This window comes from Cebus imitator, unplaced genomic scaffold, assembly GCF_001604975.1.
Source record: "Cebus imitator isolate Cc_AM_T3 unplaced genomic scaffold, Cebus_imitator-1.0 Scaffold2, whole genome shotgun sequence".
NCBI lineage: Eukaryota > Metazoa > Chordata > Mammalia > Primates > Cebidae > Cebus > Cebus imitator.
Genome location: NW_016107317.1, coordinates 377,175 through 397,263, shown reverse-complemented (window position 1 = coordinate 397,263; position 20,089 = coordinate 377,175). Strand labels below are relative to the sequence as shown.

The following is a 20,089-nucleotide window of genomic DNA, read 5'->3' as shown; positions in this document are numbered from 1 at the left end:
ATCTCCTAGGCTCAAGCAATCCTCTGGCCTCAGCCTCCCAAGTAGCTGGGAGTACAAGTGTGCACTACCACACCCAGCTAAACTTTTTTTTTGTGTGTGAGACGGGGTGGTCTCACCATGTTCAGGCTGGTCTCGAACTCCTAGGCTCAAGAAACCCTCCCACCTTGGCCTCCCAAAGTGCTCAGATTAGAGGCATGAGCCGCTGTGCCTGGCCAGCATCTTTTAATTATATCCTTTAAAATATATATATAGAAGAGTTTTAAACTAAGAATACCCTCGGCCAGGCACAGTGGCTCATACCTGTAATCCCAACACTTTGGTAGGCTGAGGTGGGTGGATCACAAGGTCAAGAGTTAAGGTCAGCCTGGCCAAGATGGTGAAACCCCATCTCTTGTAAAAATACAAAAATTAGCCAGGCATGGTGGCAGGCACCTGTAATCCCAGCTACTCGGGAGGTTGAGGCAGAGGTTGCAGTGAACCGAGACTGTGCCACTGCCACTGCGCTCCAGCCTGGGCAACAGAGTGAGACTTTGTCTCAAAAAAAAAAAAAAAAAAGAATACCTCTGCAACCCTGCCTTCTCTATGTGGCTACCTCCTACTCATCCCTCAAAGTTCGGCTCAATGTTACTTCCTCTGGGAAGCCTGCCTGAAATTCCCAGGCCAAATTAATAATTATCTCCTCCATGTTTATCTACTCTTTGGGATACGTGGCCAGTATTACTAATATGATTTTATTACGAGTACCTACCTGTCTAAATTGATCACAAAACAATAAGGTCCTAAAGGCAGCAACTATGCTTCTATTTTTTTGTCTGTACTGTCAGACCATACCAGGCCCTTAGCAGGTGTTTATCCATATGTTGCAGAAATGAATGACTAATTAAAGGCTGCTGGCACGAAACCCTTAAGTAAAATGGAAAAAGTGGTATTGGATAGAAAAATATGGATTAAAAACAGGTAGAGTACTCAGAAGGCTTTCACGTTAGTAGTGAGGCTAAATTAAACTAGACAAAGACTGCACTAGATAAGCCCTAACGATATTTAAAAGAAAGCATGCGAAGGGTCCAAATGACTACAGGTAACTTAATAAGTAACTTAACCATAGGCATATGCTAGAATAAAGTCTGATATCCTTAAAGGAATAAAATGAAATCCAGGTTGGGTATGTTGGTACGTGCCTGTAATCCCAACACTTTGGTGGACTGAAGCAGGTGGATCACTTGAGCCCTGGGGCGTTGAGGCTGCAGTGAGCCACGATGGTGCCACTGCACTCTAGCCAGGGCAACAGAGCAGGATCCTGTCTCTAAAAGAAAAAAATTTAATAAAGTAAATTTTAAGGTCAGGCACAGTGCCTGACCTTACAGGCTCATGCCTGTAATCCTGGCACTTTGGGAGGCCGAGGTGGGTGGATCACGAGGTCAGGAATTCAAGACCAGACTGGCCAACATGGTGAAATGCTGTCTCTCTAAAAAATACAAAAATTAGCTGGGCATGGGGGCTCGTGCCTGTAATCCCAGCTACTTGGGAGAGCTGAGGAAGGAGAATTGCTTAAACCAGGACCTGGGGGAAGTTGCAGTGAGCTGTGATCGCAATACTGTACTACAGCCTGGGCTATGGAGTGAGACTTCATCTAAAAAAAAAAAAAAAAATTAACATTAATGCACTCTAATCCCAACACTTTGGGAGGCCAAGGCAGGCAAATCAACTGAGGTCAGGAGTTTGAGACCAGCCTGGTCAACATGGAAAAACCCCGTCTCTACTAAAAATACAGAAATTAGCTAGGTGTGGTGATGGGCGTCTGTAATCCCAGCTACTCAGGAGGCTAAGGCACGAGAATGCCTGAACTCAGGAGGTGGAGGTTGCAGTGAGCTGAGATCACGTCATTGCACTCCTGCCTGGGCAACAAGACAGAAACTCCATCTCAAAATAAATAAATAAAATAAAATAAATGTACTCATATGTTTAAAGAGTACAGGAAAACATAAGCATTATTATAAGCAAAGAAGCAAAAGACATTCAAGGAGGAGATTCTAAAGCTGAAAAATACAGCATCTGAAATTAAAAACACCTTGGATGAGATTAAAAGCAGAACAGACATGATGGAAAAAAAAGACCACTAAACATGGAAACACAGCAGTAAAAATTATCCAAAGTAAAAACAGAAAGGAAAAGACTAAAAATAAAAATTGAAAGGCATGTCAGTGTCCTATGAGAAAACAGCAAGTGGCCTAACACAGAATTGGAGTCCCACAAAAAGCGGGAGGTGGGAGCAGAAAATATTGGAAGACATAATGACCAAAGTATTTGATTAAAAGTACAAACTGGCCGGGTGCGGTGACTCATGCTTGTAATCCCAGCACTTTGGGAGGCCTAGGCAGGTGGATCACGAGGTCAGGAGTTCGAGACCAGCCTGGCCAACATGGTGAAACCCTGTCTCTACTAAAAATACAAAAATTAGCTGGGCATGGTGGCACAAGCCTGTAATCCCAGCTACTTGGGAGGCTGAGGCAGGAGAATCACTTGAACCAGGACCCAGGTGGCGGAGGTTGCAGTGAGCCAAGATCAGCACCACTGCACTCCAGCCTGGGCTACAGAGCAAGACTCTGTCTCAATAAATAAATAAATAAATAAGTACAAACCTACGGGATCAAAGAACAGAGAACACATTCGCATGAACTCATCATTTTCAATACATAGAAAATACAGGCCAGGCATGGTGGCTCATGCCTGTAATCCCAGCACTTTGGGAGGCTGAGGTGGGTGGGCTGCTTGTGCCCAGGAGTTTGAGACTAGTCTAGGCAACACTGGGAAACCCCACCGCTACAAAAAGTACAAAAAAATTAGCTGGGTGTGGTAGCACACACCTGTAGTCTCAGCCACTTAGGAGCCTGAGGTAGGAGGAGTCCTTGAGCCCAGGAGGTCACAGCTGCAGTGAGCCATGACTGTGCCACTGTACTCCAGCCAGGGTGAAAGGGCAAGATCCTGTTGCCAAATATATGAACAAATAAAAATAAACACAGGCGTAGATATGTGGTGTGTATCTACGGATTCCCTAGCTAAAACTTCTGAGAAGGTCTCGAAATGGATTCTAAATACCACCCTCCACTAAAAGAACCATGGTTCCTTTAAGAAATGCCTGATTCTAGGGCTGGGACCATAGAAGAACAAGGTAAGTTTGGAACGTTATATTGTGCCAGAAAATAGAGACATTTTCAAACAATAAGGAGACTATGTTAAAAGGACACAGTAAGTTAGACTGAAGATGCTGTCACTGGCCAATTTTGGAACATTTTGAGATTGAAAACAAATAGTAACAGATTATACACAACTCTGGATAAAATAGGAGTTGACTATTCCACACTGATTTGAATAAATAAATATTCTACTTTGCAGTAGAATATAAAGTAATAAATATAGAAAGAATGATAAAATTAAAAAACAGCTATTTGGCAGCCATCACAGCATAACTAATTCAAGCAAGAAATATCAATAGATATTATAATTGGTGAAATAAAGGTAGATTAAAAAATGAGATTTCATGGAGCCTCACAATATCTCTTCAAGAACTTAGTAATTACACCAAAAAATGGCTTTATAACAAAAGCAGACCAAAAAAAATTTCAGACAGATAAAAACAGAACTTTTTTCCAGCTGACCTGTACTGCAAGATATGCTAAAAGAAGTCCTTCAAACTAAAAATAAATGACATCAAATGGAAACTGGAGAAAGGGATTAGGAATTCTGGAAATGTTAAGTATGTGCATAAACATCACATTCTCTATATAGTTATTTTCTTCTCTTAATCTCTTCAAAAGAGGTATTATTGTTTAAAACAAATACGTGTGTGTGTGTGTGTGTGTGTGTGTGTGTAAAACCACTATGGGATTTCTAATGTATGTAGATGTAATATACAGGAAAGCAATAGCACAAAGAAGTGAGGGTGGGCCAGGCATACTGCCTTATGCCTGTAATACCAGCATTTTGGGAGGCCAAGACAGGCAGATCACCTGAGATCAGAAGTTTGAGACCAGCCTGACCAACATGGTGAAACTCTGTCTCTACTAAAAATAAAAAAATTAGCCAGGCATGGTGATGCACACCTGCAGTCCCAGCTACTCAGGAGGCTGAGGCACAAGAATCGCTTGAACTGGGGAGGCAGAGGCTGTAGTGAGTTGCTGAGATTGTGCCAGTGCACTCCTGTCGGGGCCACAGAGCAAGACTTTTTCTCCAAAAAAAAAAAGGAGGAGGGGGTGAATGAAACCACACCATTGAAAGGTTCTTACATTTTACCTGAAGTGATACAATAGTAATTCTGAATGAACTATGATAAATTAATATTATTGTAACCTCTAGAGCAACCACTAAAATAAAATGCAAAGGAGTACAACTTAAAAACCCAAAAAAGAAACTAAAATGAAATACGTACTAAAAAAAAAAAAAAAAAAAAAAAAAAAAAAAAAAAAGTAAAAAAAAAAAAAAAAAAAAAAAAAAAATGCAATTGATCTTCAAAGGAGGCAGGAAAGGAGTACAAAAGTAACCAAACGCACACAGCACAAATAGAAAATGAAGAGCAAAATGGGAGACCTAAATCCAACCATTATCAATTTACACACCAATTAAAAGGCACACTATCAGCCTAGATACAAAAGCAAAACCCTACTATATGCTGTCTACAAGAGATGCCCTTTAAATACAAAGACACAGATAAAAATAAGAATAGTAAAAGGTATACTACGCAAATAGTTAGTGTAAGAAAGCTGGAGTGGCTATATTGATATAAGACGACTACAAGACAAGGGTAATAACACATAAATAGGACATTTTCATAAAGATGGAAGGATCAATATAATTAATGTATATATGCCTAATAATAGACTTTCAAAACACACAAACTAGAAACCAACAGAATACATGGAATAGACAAATTAACAAAAATGGCTGGATATTTGAATGCCTCTCTTTCATTAAGTAATCAAACTAATGAAATAAATCAGTATGGACACATAAGATTTGAACATCACCATTTCTAGACCTAATTGATATTTATAGAACACCACATCCATTAACCACAGAACACATTCTTTTCAAGTGTACATTACTTGCCCAATAAGATCCTGTGTTTGTTGAATAAAATGAATAAATACATAATACACAGGCAGAAGATTGAATATGCTGAATTTAAAGTAACAATACTTGACTGCATGGACAAACAGAGCAAGAAGTTGAAGTTGGCCAGGTGCAATGGCTAACACCTATAATCTCAGTGCTCTGAGAGGCCAGGGCAGGAGGTCTGCTTGAGCCCAGGAGCTTGAGACCAGCCTGGACAACAAAGTGACACCCTGTCTCTAACTTAAAAAAAAAAAATTAGCCATCTGTGGTCCCCAGCTCCTTGCAAGGCTGAGGTAGGAAGATCACTTGAGCCCGGGAGGTCAAGGCTGCAGTGAGCTATGATTGTGCCACTGCACTCCCGCCTGGGTGACCAATCAAGACTCCATCTCAGGAAAAAAAAAAAAAAAAAAAAAAAAAAAAAAAAAAAAAGAAAAAAAAGTTGAAGTTGATGACAGAGTCTAATGATCATCTCGATAACTGTATTTCAGAATACTCAAGACTCTTAGAATCTTGGTTTTCCAAAAAAGGCACTAGGAAAAATGCTGTGCAGAAAGGAATAGAGGCTAACGAGTAGATTAAAAAACAACAACAACAACAAAAAACACCAGAATACCAATGGGCAGGAGGTATCAGAAGCTAAAGGAAGGGAGTTTTAATAAGTGGGATAGAAACCTATGTTAAATATGGAAAAGAGGAGGAGGATGTGGACTGAGAAAAAAACTTCAGGCATGAAAAGAAAACACGAGTAATCCTCCAAAGAAGCAAATATGCATGAAATGATGTATGAGAGCCTGCTCACAAGAACTTCCTGAATTGCAGAGGTATCAAGGAGGTAGGGACAGCATGTGGCAGCCATGGAGTCAGTAAGTTTGGCAGCAGCAATGAGAAAAGAGAAAGCATGATAGTCAGGAGGGCAACTAAATCGGATGCATTCGTCTCTTCTGTTTCTAAGATGGGAAGAGCTGAATATCTGAACAAGAAAGAGGTCCAATAAGCTAGTTGCTAGACCAAAAAAAAAGAGCAGGAGCAAAGTCCCAGTAAATGAAAAGAGTAAAACACAATGGCATTAAGTTTCAGAGAAAGGCATGGATACTTTCTCTGAGATTTAAGGGAAAGAAACAAGAATGGATGCAGGCATACAGAGATTCATGGGAGTAAGGGAAAAACGAAGGGTGTTCTGGTGAGACTTGTTTCTCAGTCAGTTGAAAGTAACCATTCACCTGGTACTTCCCACTCTCCTAAGGTTAACACAATGCTGGTAAACAGCCACATTTATTTGTTTTTATTTTTACACACAACTCACACTTCTCTGAATAGCCATGTTTAAAAGCTTAACTGCAGAGCTATTACAAATACAAATCTATAAAGTAATCAGAAATAAGTCATCAATCTTTCAAATACGGTATTTGGGGAAAAACATACTTAGGATCACCCCTGGGTTTAGAGATTACCTTTAAGCCATTCAGAGAAGTCTGTGGCTCTGATTAAGATCCATTCTCTTGTCTCCTCCTTTGGCTGCCATTTTCCAATGCAATGATAAGGCCTGACAGCTGGTAGAGGCAGACGTCTGATGAATGCAAAGACTTACTTGTCCAGATGACAGAAGGATATGAAGAAACTGGTCATTTGAAATCTAGCTCCATCATGCCCTCCTTATCACTCTTTTTCCATAGCTTCATTCTTCCCTAGCTACACTTTCAAGCTCTAATTCTCAATGTGTGTGATTTGAAAGCTTGCACTGCTGTTCCATGAGATTTCCCTCCACTAAGAAAAGCCCTAGGCTCTTCTTAATTATCAAAATCTGCTTCATATGCATCATGTTCTTAACAACCAAACACCAAACTCCCAACAAAGCTGCTGAGTATTACTTCATTATCTACACTGTATATTTGATTTTCCTTGCTAGTAACAAGGACAGTCCCTTCCTTAGGCAGCAAGATAGTCTCCTATGTTGTACCCAAAGTCAGTAACAAAAATGGTAGCTCACTTACAAAGAATGTCACATGCACACGTGTGTAAATACGCATATATTCATCTACTAAGAACAATTATTTTTGTAACTTTTATATATAAAACACCAACAATATTACCTTTCTCTTGTAAATATTTCATTTCTATAGAATGACAAACAATAGAGTGGGATTCCTTAAAAAATGTAAGTGGTTGAATTTTAAGAAATCTACAGGGTTTGTTAACTTCTCGGGATCTTGCGAACTTACATGAAATCTACTATTTTGCCTTTGTGTTCTGTCATGGCCATTTGTGGTTACTTTCTAATTTTCTAATCTTTCATTTCCTATAAAATGCTTTACCTGTAAAAATAAATTGCTAATTCAGACATTGCTATGAAAAAAAGAAATCCCTTTGACCAAAAAAAAAAAAAAAATGAACAGATATTTGGATTATGGAGCATAAATTATACTCTGGTATATTTATGCAAAAGGGTTAAGGCTAAAGAATCTGCTTGCTTATTAAAAATGCAAACATTACCTCAGTCATACAAATAGCCCCAAACTCGCCCAGCCACTGCCTCTGCAGATCACCCACCAGCATTAGCATTACATCATATGACATTATGAAACAATAGTGAACTCTGTGTAATACTTGAATATATTGTTTTGAAAGAATAAACTGTCATTAACTTGAATAAAAGCTTTCTGAAATCAAACCTGGGGGGTACAGCCTTCACTGTGTGGCCTTTTTACTATTTTGAGGAATGGCCTCATCCTGAAAGCAGGAAAAGGAGAAAAAGAGATCAGAGTATAAAGGCGACAGTGATGCGTGGCCCCTGCAGCAGCCCAGCAGGCAGAGGGCAGGGCTTTTAATTATCAGGCAGAACAATGTCAAAGCAGGAGGCTCTGCAACAAATGCTGCACCTAAAAACCCAAACAACCTCATACTCACCACGCAAGTTCCCAGTACATCCTAGTGATTTTTATAATGGGCTTTGCTACATTCGGAAACTAAGTCTTATTCTACGTCCTGATGCAATCTTAAAATGTGCTATAACTTACAGCCATGTGATTTTAGGCAATTAATTTAAGCCCTCTAGGCCTCAATATTTTAATCTATAAAAATGAAAAGAATGGCCGGGCATGGTGGTTCACGCCTGTAAATCCAGCATTTTGGGAGGCTGAGTCAGGCGGATCACAAGGTCAGGAGTTCAAGACTAGCCTGGCCAACATAGCAAAATCCTGTCTCTACTAAAAATACAAAAATTATTTGGGCATAGTAGTGGGCGCCTGTAATTCCAGCTACTCAGGAGGCTGAGGCAGGAGAATCAGTTGAACCTAGGAGGTGGAGGTTGCAGTGAGCCGAGATCATGCCATTGCACTCCAGCCTGGGTGACAAGAGCAAGACTCCATCCCCAAAAAAAGGAAAGAACAATAGCTATTATGTAGAAGTATGGGGGGGAGAATAAGATACAACTGTTATAATTATACTTATCATTTCCACCCAATATTATTCCCCTTTGCTTATCTTTCCTAATCACAGCCCAAGATGTTTCGTCTTCACAAGTGAAACATGAGCATCACCTTAAATGCTCACTGGCTTTTTGTTTGCTATAGTCTGGCCACAGCCACATGTTGCCATTTCTAGATTGATACCACTCTCATCAAGTGGGAGTGGGGAGGGATGAATTATAGAAACTACTTTCTGTATTATTTTTTAAATCGCAGCAGGGCATGGTGGCTCATGCCTGTAGTTTCAGCACTGTGGGAGGAGCACGGGAGTCCGGAGCTCGAGACCAACATGGGTAACATAGTGACACCCTGTCTCTACAAAAAAACATTTCTTTTAATTAGCCGGGTGTGGTGGTGCACACTGTAGTCCCAACTACTCTGGAAGCTGAGGTGGGAGGATCGCTTAAGCCCAGGAGGTCAAGGCTGCAGTGAGCCATGATCTTATCTCTACCTTCCTTAACCAAATCCCAGATAACCTCTTCCTGTAACCTGCTCCTTACTAACCTTCCTCCTTCCCACACCTATTCTCAGTGTTCTTAATAACCAAGGCTCAAAGAGGTGGAAAAACAAAGCCAGGACAACATAATAGTTGGTGGCAAAGTTCCAGATAAAACTCATTTATCAATGCAACTAGGTCCAGTTGCATTGCACTGAATTAACTGCATCACATTAATTATTCACTTTTAGGGCACTCAGTGATTATTTATTTTGAGACACAGTCTCGCTCTGTTGCCTAGATTGGAGTGCCATGATGCACTCTTGGCTTGCTCCAACCTCCACCTCTCGGGCTCAAGCAATACTCCCACCTCAACTTCCTGAGTAGCTAGAACTACAGGTGTGCAACACCATGCCCAGCTAATTTTTGTATTTTTTTGTAGAGACAGGGTTGTGCCATGTTGGCCAGGCTAGCCTCGAACTCCTATGCTCAGGTGATCCAACCACCTTGGCCTTCCGAAGTGCTAGGATTACAGGTGTGAGCCACCAAGCCCAGCCTTCAGCGATGACTTTAAATCTGAGGTTAGCTTCTCTTAACACCAAGTCTTCTCCTAGATATTTCCCCTACTGGTGATTATCATAAAACGAATTACAGTTGACCCTTGAACAACATGGGTCTGAACGACATGGGTCCACTTATATGAGGATCTTCTTCTGCCTCTGCTATCCCTAAGATAGCAAAACCAACCCCTCCTTTTCCTCCTTCTCGGCCAACTCAGCATGAAGACAATGATGAAGACCTTTATGATGATCTACTTCCACCTAATGATTAGTTAATATACTTTTTCTTCCTTATAATTTTCTTTTTTTTGAGACCAAGTCTTGCTCCATCACCTAGGCTGGAGTGCAGTGGCACAATGTGGGCTCACTGCAACCTCCACCTCTCAGGTTCAAGCAATTCTCATGCCTCAGCCTCCCAAGTAGCTGGGACTCTAGGTGCACACCGCCACACCCACCTAATTTTTGTAATTTTAGTAGAGACGGGTGTCACTATGGTGGCCTGGCTGGTCTCAAATTCCTGACCTGAAGTGATCCACCCACCTCAGCCTCCCAAAGTACTGGGATTACAAGCATGAGCCACCGCGCCCGGCCTTCCTTATAATTTTCCTAATACATTTTCTTTTCTCTAGTTTACTTTATTGTAACAATGCAGTTTATAATGCATATAACACAAAAGATGTGTTAATCAACTGTTTATGCTATCAGTAAGGCCTCTACTAAAAAGAAGGCTATTAGTAGTTAAGTTTTGGGTAAGTTCAAAGTTATAGGTAGATTTTTGTTTTTGTTTTTTTTTGAGATGGAGATTCGCTCTTGTTGCCCAAGCTGGAGTGCAATGTCTAGATCTTGGCTCACTGCAACCTCCACCTCCCTGGCTCAAGCAATTCTCCTGCCTCAGCCTCCCAAGCAGTTGGGATTATTACAGGTGCACACCACCATGCCCAACTAATTTTTTGTATTTTTAGTAGAAACGGATTTCATCATATTAGCAGGCTGGTCTTGAACTCCTGACCTCAAGTGATCGGCCCACCTTGGCCTCCCAAAATGCTGGATTACAGGTGTGAGCCACCATACCCAGCCTATATGCAAATTTTTTTACTGCATGATTGGAAAGGGAATACCCCTAACCCCCAAGTTGTACAAAAGTCAGTTATATTTCAAATGACTAAAAAGCTAATCCCTGAAAAGTATTAACTATATTTCAAACTTCTATTTACTATGTTGAGTATTTCCCTAAAGTGGAGACAAGGGTTGGTCACATAAGGTCCCATCCAGGTCTAGAAGAGTTTAGGAGAAGAGAGGACGAAAATAACACGAAACAGGGGTATGAAAACTCTGGTTGTGGGATTGTGGGCAGCACTATATGCAACTCCAGAAGGGACGTTTATAGAACACAGTGTCCAACTCTAAATTTCTAAAAATAAAAGCCATCTATGTCTTTTAATCTGATTGTACAAGTAAATGTAAAGATGGAAATTTCATTAATGTTGGCTTTTTTTTTTTTTTTTGAGATGGAGTCTTGCTCTGTCGCCCAGGCTGGCGTGCAATAGTGTGATCTCGGCTCCCTGCAACCTCCGCCACCCAGGTTCAAGCCCTTCTCCTGCCTCAGCCTCCTGATTAGTTGGTACTACAGGCATGTACCACCACATCCAGCTAATTTTTTGTATTTTTAGTAGAGACAGGGTTTCACTGTGTTAGCCAGGATGGTCTCCATCTTCTGACCTTAAGATCTATCTACCTCAGCCTCCCAAAGTGCTAAGATTACAGGCGTGAGCCACTGTGCCTGGCCGGGTTATTTTGTTTTTGAGAAAGGGTCTCGCTCTGTCACCTAGGCTCGTATGTAGTGACATGACTACTGTTCACTACACCCTCAACCTCCTGGGCTTAAACAATCCTCCTACAACAGCTTCCCAAGTAGCAGGGATGACATGCATGTGCCACCATGCCTGGCTAATTTTTTGTATTACCTGTAGAGACAGAGTCTCACTATGTTGCCCAGGCTGGTCTTGAACTCTTGAACTCAAGTGATCCTCCTGCCTTACCCTCCCAAAGTGCTGAAATTACAGATGTGAGCCACCATGCCCTACTATATTGTTGGCTTCTTTAGAGAATCACATTATTCCTCAAAATCATGAAAACTAAGAAGATGAGTAGGCCGGGCATGGTAGCTCACACCTGTAATCCCAGCATTTTGGGAGGCTGAAGGGGATGGATCATCTGAGGTCAGGAGTTCAAGACCAGCCTGGCCAACATGGTGAAACCCCGTCTACTAAAAATAAAAAAAACAAATTTAGCAGTGCATCAGTAATCCCAGCTACTTCAGGAGGCTGAGGCAAGGGAATCGCTTGAACCCAGGAGGCGGTGGTTGCAATGAGCCGCGTCATTACACTCAAGCCTGGGTGGCAAAAAAAAAAAAAAAAAAAAAAAAAAAAAAAAAAAAAAAAAAGGAAGCCAAAATGGTTACTAAAGTCTAATCCTGAACCTGTAGGGAAGAAATTGAAAGCTTGTATTTCCTTATCTGTGAAACAGATGAAGCTCTGGTAAGAATGAGACAATATATGGATCATCTATAAAGCATCATTTTTGTTTTGTAAATAGTGTTGAACAGTGTAATACAGAATTTGACATCAATGAAGAAGGTTCAAGGTCAACTTCTCTATATGTCAGCTGCATGATCTTACCCCAATCAGTGAAACACATTTAATGATACAAGAATTAAAGGGATGATATATGTATGAGGAGGGGCATTTTAATGCAAAGTTATGGAAATGTAATTTTTTTTCCTTTTTTTCTTTATTTTGCTGCCGTAACTCGGATACCAACCGAGGTAATAATGTAAGATGTTTTACATTGTATTATGCCAAGTTAAGTAAACCAGGGTCTTATGCTCATTATTTCCTAATCTTCATTCGGGAAGCGAGGGAAGAGGAAACTGAAAGACTCTTATAGCAGAAACACCAGTTAATATAAAATCATCTCCACTACTTAATGGAGATATGAACATTATAAAGTTATGGCCTTCATGTCAAAAGGTAACTGCCACAATACATCCTAATTGGGTGGGTAACCTCTCTTCTCAAACACACATTCTTCTCTCACATAAAACAGCCAACAACAGGCACAGTGGCTCATGCCTATAATCCCAGCACTTTGGGAGTCCACGGCAGGCGGATAACGTGAGGTCTGAAGTTCAAGACCAGCCTGACCAACATGGAGAAACCCTGTCTCTACTAAAAGTACAAAATTAGAATTAGCTGGGCATGGCGGTGCATGCCGGTAATCCCAGCTACTTAGGAGGCTGAGGGAGGAGAACTGCTTGAACCCGGGAGGCAGAGGTTGTGGTGAGCCGAGATCACACCATTGCATCCAGCCTGGGTAACAAGAGTGAAACTCCATCTCATAAAAAAGAAAAAAGCCGCCAGGATTAATTACAAGTGTATCAGTAGTGATGGAGATTTTCTCTATGGATCTGAACTAGTCCACCCACTGTCCAGATCACAAATATGAATCAAAATCTTTTCATGGGAGTATAACAAGGAAGGGCCATTTCCAACCTCATTCATTCACTTCCTTAGTCCCTATCTTATACCAGGTTCTATTTCAAGTGGTAGGAATTCAACAGTGAGCAAAAGAGAAAATACCAGCCATCATGGAGCTCACATTCTAACAGAGAAATACAGACAGTAAAGGAATTTGCAGTAGGTCAATGGTAATTAAGTGCTATAGAGGAAAACAGGTAGGGACAGGGGCTGCAATTTTAATTAGGGAAATCAAGAAAGGCTTCCCTGAGAAGATGCCATTTTAAGTAAAGACCTAAAGGAGATGAGAAAGCAAGGCACACGGATATATAGGGAGAAAGTAGTAGGGCTACACAAACCTCTCGAGCAAGTTCAGATAAAACAAAATACAATCCTTTACCTTTCAAAAGGGGCTGGAAGGTTGGAATCTCTTGCAACTTGATGACATCGGGATCGTTGCTGACATTCCGTGAGGACTGGGAGCCCTGAGCTACAACCACAATATCATCCATCTTGGCTCTATGCTTGGCTGGTGAAGGAGTCACTGAAAATAAAGTTACACTGCTTAGGAAATGCATATTAGGTTAGGTACCTCTGCCTCACCAAAGCAGTTTTTGGTGTAGTGATTAAAAAAAAAAATTTTATACAATGGAGCTATTTTGCAACGGGGGTTGGGGTGGCAGGGAATAAATTATACAAACTATTTTCTATAGTATTTTTTAAACCTTAGGCTGGAGCCAGGCACAGTGGCTCCTGCCTATAATCCCAGCAGAACACCAGGGAGGGCAGATCACCTGAGGTCAGGAGTTTGAGACTAGCCTGGCCAACATGGTGAAACCCTGCCTCTACTAAAAATACAAAAATTAGGGCTGGGTGCGGTGGCTCATGCCTGCAATCCCAGCACTTTGGGAGGCCGAGGTGGGTAGATCACGAGATCAACAGATCGAGACCATCCTGGTCAACATGGTGAAACCCCGTCTCTACTAAAAATACAAAAAATCAGCTGGGCATGGTGGTGCGTGCCTGTAATCCCAGCGACTCAGGAGGCTGAGGCAAGAGAATTGCCTGAACCCAGGAGGCGGAGGTTGCGGTGAGCCGAGATCGCGCCATTGCACTCCAGCCTGGGTAACAAGAGCGAAACTCCATCTCAAAAAANAAAAAAAAAAAAAAAAAAACCAAAAATTAGCCGGGCGTGGTGGCACATGCCTGTAATCCCAGTTACTCACGAGACTGAGGCAGGAGAATCACTTGAGCCTGAGAGGAAAGAGGTTGCAGTGAACTGAGATGGTGCCACTGCACTCAAGCCTGGACAACAGAGTGGGACTCTGTCTCAAAAAAAACAAAAAAAAAACAAAAAAAACGCAACTGAGGCTGGGTGTGGTGGCTCATGCCTGTAATCTCAGCACTTTGAGAGGCTGAGGTGAGAGGATCACTGGAGTCCAGGAGTTCAAGATCAACCTGGGCAACATAATAAGACCCTGTCTCTACAAAAAAAAAAATTTTAATTAGCCAGGTGTGGTGGTGCATGCTGTAGTCCCAGCTACTTGGGAAGCTGGGATGGGAAGATCACTTGAGCCTAGGAGGTCAAGGCTGCAGCGGGCCATGATCACACCACTGCATGGGTAAGAGAGGAAGAGTCTCAATAAACAAAACAACAACCACAAACTCCAGACATTACAGGATTTTGAGGCGGAGTCTTGCTCTGTCACCTAGGCTGGAGTACAGTGACACAATCTCGGTTCACTGCAACCTTTGCCTCCTGGGTTCAAGTAATTCTCCTCCCTCAGCCTCCAGAGTAGCTGGGACTAGAGGCATGCACCACCACCCCTGGCTAATTTTTATGTTTTTAGTAGAGCTGTGGTTTTACCATATTGGCCAGGCTGGTTTGAACTCCTGACCTTGTGATCCACCTGCCTCAGCCTCCCCAAATGCTGGGATTACAGGCATGAGCCACTGCACCCAGCCCATTACAGGATTATATAATATGAATGAATTTCTTTCGTTTTCAGCACACAAAAGTATAGACAGATTGTTTTTACTTTCTCCTTTAAATCTCCTGCTATCTTGATATATAGCCTATTTCTAAAATGAGAAATAAAGGGTACATAATTTGGCTGTGACTTGCCCGAAGTCAACAGAGGTAGAGGCAGTTAGCAAAGGAATTAGAGATCTGTAAGTTAATGGCACACAAGGCCCATCTCTGCGACACTGTAGTTGCAAAGCTGTCTATGTACCCTACCACATCAGGTCAGCTATGTTTAGTAAGTCCAGAAAAAACCCTGTCTCAACCCCAAATGATGGGCCTATTCCTGAGGCTTCAGCCTCCTCACTTTTTTTTTTGAGTCAAGGTGGCTGGGCACGGTGGCTCACACTTGTAATCCCAGCACTTCAGGAGGCCGAGGTGGGCAGATCACTTGAGTAATGGTGAAACCCTATCTCTACTAAAAATACAAAAATTAGCCAGGAGTGGTGGCAGGCACCTGTAATCCCAGCTACTCCAGAGGCTAAGACATGAGAATTGCTTGAACCCAGGAGTCAGAGGTTGTAGTCAGCCAGGATCATGCCACTGCACTCCAGGCTAGGCAACAGTGAGACTGTCTCAAAATTAATTTTAAAAAAAAATTCATGGTCTCACTACATTGCCCAGGCTGGATTTAAAGTCCTGGGCTCCAGCAATCGTCCTACCTGGCCCCCTGAGTAGGTAGGACTACAGACCCTCACTCTTAAAATTGTAACATTAGTCCAAGAAGGGCAAAAATAGCCAGTAAGTCCATTCCAGGCTGAGGCAAAAATCAGACATTTGGAGGTCGGACAAAGAGGGAGATCAATTCAGGTTCCTTGGGAGAATGTAATCTATTTAGAGGGAAGTGATTCAAATTATAAAGAACTACCTAGACCGAAAATCATCCCCTCCCCCAAATATCTTCCAGACTGAGGCAACAATGAATCTTTAAAGTGTTTTACTCTCTAGAAGGTAATATTCTCAGGCTCATTATAGTCATATCTCAAAAGTTAATCCAGGGATGCCATAGAACTGCTTTGCCTCCTGGAAGCTCATCTCCCGAGACTTAGCATTCACTGTTTTAGGAAAATCTCTGCTGCTTTTCAAGAAATATTTCTTAATCACTTTTGGTAATTTACTTAACATTTTACAAAAGCCATGCCAGAAATTTCTCCTGCTACAAATTAAGTGTGATTCCTCCTTCCCCAGATGCCAGAGGAAACGGGACTTCAAAACATTCTTGCCAGCCTCTACTACCTTATCTGTAAAATGGGATTACTGCAAAAATTACATGTAAATATATGTAAAGTACTTGGCACAGAGGAAGAGGCAAATTCTAACATCAGAAATGAGTGAATGCTGTTGGTTCATCGGCAAGCAAACATATTAAAAAGATGCCACACCTCTTCTCCCAAAAATATGTTTCTATCCTGCCACAGAGGCAAAAATGAAAGTGTTCATAATTATATTTGTTATAACAGATATGATATTCTGGGCCTTCCAAGGAAATAGAAAAACTTAGCAAAGCTAGTAGATGCTGCTCACCATTCAAAGCTGCCCCAATCCAGCCCCCAGAATGTAGGTCTGAATTAGTCTTGAAGGGCACACTTCAGTGTGAAACACCCTGAGATCTATTAGCTTGCCTATTTCTGAATTACAGAGCCTATAAAGAATAGAGAACTTCTAAAATCGGAGACTCTTTTTAGGCCCCGGATTTAACCAATTTGCATTAGCAATCCCGGAGTTTATCCAAGGCACTGCCAGCTGAGTGTGTGGGTAACAAAAAAAAGCAGCAAATGGTCCTCAATTAAACATCAGCTGTTTTATTTATTGAACACTCACTATATTGCAAACACAATAATCCTCCCATTCTTTCTCAAACGCTTAGAGGAATCTAAAAATCATGGACAGGGGACAACAATGGAAAACACCGGAGCCTGTCTGGCCAACCTCTACAATATTAGAAAAGGGACCAAGACACCTTCTGAGAAGAAAAATCTGTTTCTGGAGACCTTTGCAATCAAGGGTTCAAAGCAAGTGGATACCTATCACATACCCCTTCAGAAAACCTCTAAAACCTGTTTTTAAGAAACTGCCTGTTCTTAGAGGTCCTATAATCCATCCACTGTGTGAGCCAAATCTCACTACATCAGCCATGCGCACTAGAGCCAAAAATTAATTAGGTCGTCTTTTAAACAGTAGGCTGTAGCTGGGAGAAACGGCTGTTTTGAAAATAAATGGGCACCGGCGCCCACACTGGCTTAGCTTGCAGTCACAGGCACTTCCATTAGGGGAATCGAGGCCAGGACAGATGGTGACTTTTTTTTTTCCCCTAGTAGCATGATATGAGGGCTTTCTGTGCGTTCCCGTCCGCCGTCCCAGACCCCAGTAGGCTGGGAGGCAGCCCGCGCTCTGCAAGCGGACAGGGCGGGCTGGAGGAGGGTGGGAGGTTAGGACACCGACCTGAGGAGTTCAGATCGTTGGGTCGGCTCTCGGCCTCGGAGCTCTGCTCACTGCCCATGGTGCCGGCAGCGGTGGCAGCAGAAGAACGGCGGGCCGGGCTGTCACCGCTCCGGCGGCGGGCGACAGAGCAGGGGCCAGGGACCGGGACGGGGAGGCAAGGCAGAATCTGCGCGCCGCGGCGAAACTAATCTGTGGGGCTGACGCGACCCGTCCACGCTGGGGCCTGGGCGGCGGGAGGAGAGGCCCTATTTGGGGAACAGAAACGCCAAGGAGGCGCGGCGCGAACGCACGCGGCTCGCCCTCCTCCTTTCGAGGAGCCCTAAGAGAAGAGGCAGATAACGCTTGCGTTGCCGCACCTGCGGCCCGCGGACGACGCCGCTTTCACTCACTGGTTCAGGCGCCGAAAGCTCGCTCCTTCCGGGACGCGGATGGGCGGTGCCGGCTACGCCCAACCGTCAGTTCCGGGTTAGGAGGCCCCGCCCCCGGCCCGAGGGAGAGGCGGAGAGACCCACTCCTGCGATTAGGTGCAACCCCACCTTAAAGGGCCTGACCTCCTCGGAGCCAGAACTGCGAAAAGGTTAAGCCCTTTTCAGTTGTAATCATGGTCACCTTTAAAACACCACCCACACTATTAAGTTCTTCAACACCCACATGTGAGAACAACTTTACAAATTAGGTATTTTTAACCCTGTTTTACAGATGGAGAAAGAAATCCTAGATAGACTCAGGATTCGAACCCACTACAGCCTGGATGCAAAGCTCATTTTTAATTCTGAAGAGCTGGGAGTTTAGCAGTGGACGACCAAATAGACAAACAAAAAAATACCAGAAGACGGTGAAAGAAGCAGCTGGAAATGAGAGAAAAATTTAAAAATGGAAAATGCTGATTCATGTATTAGAAGTGCGCATCTTTAAAGAGAAACAAAGGACCTTTTTGGCTAGGCGCTTTTTGGGGACCTTGACAGTTATCAACAAGTCACTCTGAAACTAATAAAAGGCGAAGAGGGAGTACAAGTAATCCAAAAAGTAAACTGCCACTTTTGCCAGGGCAAGGCAGTAGACCTAGCAATGCAATGCCATCAAGGAGTTAGCTGGCTGTGGAATTCTCCGAACCTTGCTACTCATTTTATATTTATGTTGTTTGCATCAAGAAATTACAAGCAAATCCCTTGAGATTTTATATGCATAAAACATAATATTAGGTGTGTCCAGTTGACAAAAAATGATGTTTTAAGTCCCTTCCACTCTACTGTATCACAAACATTTCCCGTTTTACCTTATTTAATTTTCACAACAACCCTGAGGCCTGTAAATGGGTGACTCCTCCATGGTCAGCAGCTGGTAAGTGGTAGAACTATTTAGGACTGTCCGATGCTCTTTGCTCTACTCACCATTGCAATACAATGAGAAAAATGCAAGTGAATCTAAGTACAGTGTTCTCTGGGAATATGAAGATAAAACTTAAAAACTGCCTGAGAGATCAGGGTAGGCTTTTAGAAGGTTGTGTCTGACTAGTCTTGAGGTTTACATAAACCACACAGGCTGATGGGACTCGGAAGGTCCCACTAAGCAGTGAGACCATTCCCTCCTGGAGACTCCTTACTTCCTCTCCCAGATTCCCCTCTTTGAGGGTTAGGTGAGAGAGGAGGTTAAAGGGGTGAGGGATGGAGAGTCACTCATTCTGGCTCTTATTGCCCCTTTTCCACATAAAAATATATTTGCCTTGTGTTCCATACACTAGTCCATACTGATGTGATGGTGTTTTTTATGCTTCCCTTTGGATAAACATTTCATTCTGAAAAGGATATTCTATCCCATCGACTGATGAATGGATAAAGTGTAGTATATTCATATAATGGAATATTTATTCCACCAAAATAAGGGAAAGATATGATACTGATACATGCTACAACATAGATTAACCTTGACAACATTATTCAATATGAAAAAGGCCTGTCACATAAGACCACATATTGTAGATTCCATTTATATGAAATGTCCAGGAGAGGCACGACAGAGAGAGAAATACATTAGTGTTGCCTAAGGACAAGGAGGGGTGGGTGGAAGGGAAAAGTAGGCTATTATTGGTTATGAGGTTTCTTTCTGGGGTTGATGAAAATGTTCTAAAATTGTAGCGATGCATGCATAACTCAGAATATATTAACCACCGAAGAGTACAGTTTATGAGGTTAAATTCTATGGTATGCAAATTCTATATCCATAAAGCGATATTCAGAAAAAGAATATATAAAGACAAAATTCCTTCCTTCACTGGCTCAACATTTCTTGGGAACCTGTAATGTATTAGGCACGTGATACAGACTAACAATAAAAAATTCAACAAGACCCAGTGCCTGTATTTAGGAAGCTTACAGTCTGGTGGCAAGAAAATTAAATGAGCATTTATATAACGTAAGGAGTCTGCTGAAGGAGCTTTAAAGCTAGGAAACATTTGAGATTGATGTCTTTTAGCACCTTTAAAATCCCTTCTACATAAGCAGCAAACTGTATTATTGAATATGTAATAACTAGCAATTGAA

General features: G+C 42.2%; 1 protein-coding gene across 3 annotated transcripts in view; it reads right to left on the bottom strand.

Annotated features, from left to right (window-relative positions):
- The window catches only part of BORCS5 (BLOC-1 related complex subunit 5), a 90,492-nt gene extending 72,486 nt beyond the window's left edge, over window positions 1-18,006 (bottom strand). Inside the window, exons 1-2 of one of the 3 annotated variants that reach the window (XM_017527978.2) lie at window positions 17,939-18,006; window positions 13,485-13,628 (exon numbers count right to left, since the gene is read on the bottom strand). In XM_017527978.2, the coding sequence (XP_017383467.1) occupies window positions 13,485-13,628; window position 17,939 (145 nt within the window). In that variant the 5' untranslated portion in view covers window positions 17,940-18,006. Of the gene's footprint in view, window positions 1-13,484; window positions 13,629-17,549 lie in introns of all 3 variants that reach the window. The other 2 variants (XM_017527969.2, XM_017527986.2) reach the window with 2 other exon arrangements.
- Window positions 18,007-20,089: the final 2,083 nt, after the last annotated feature.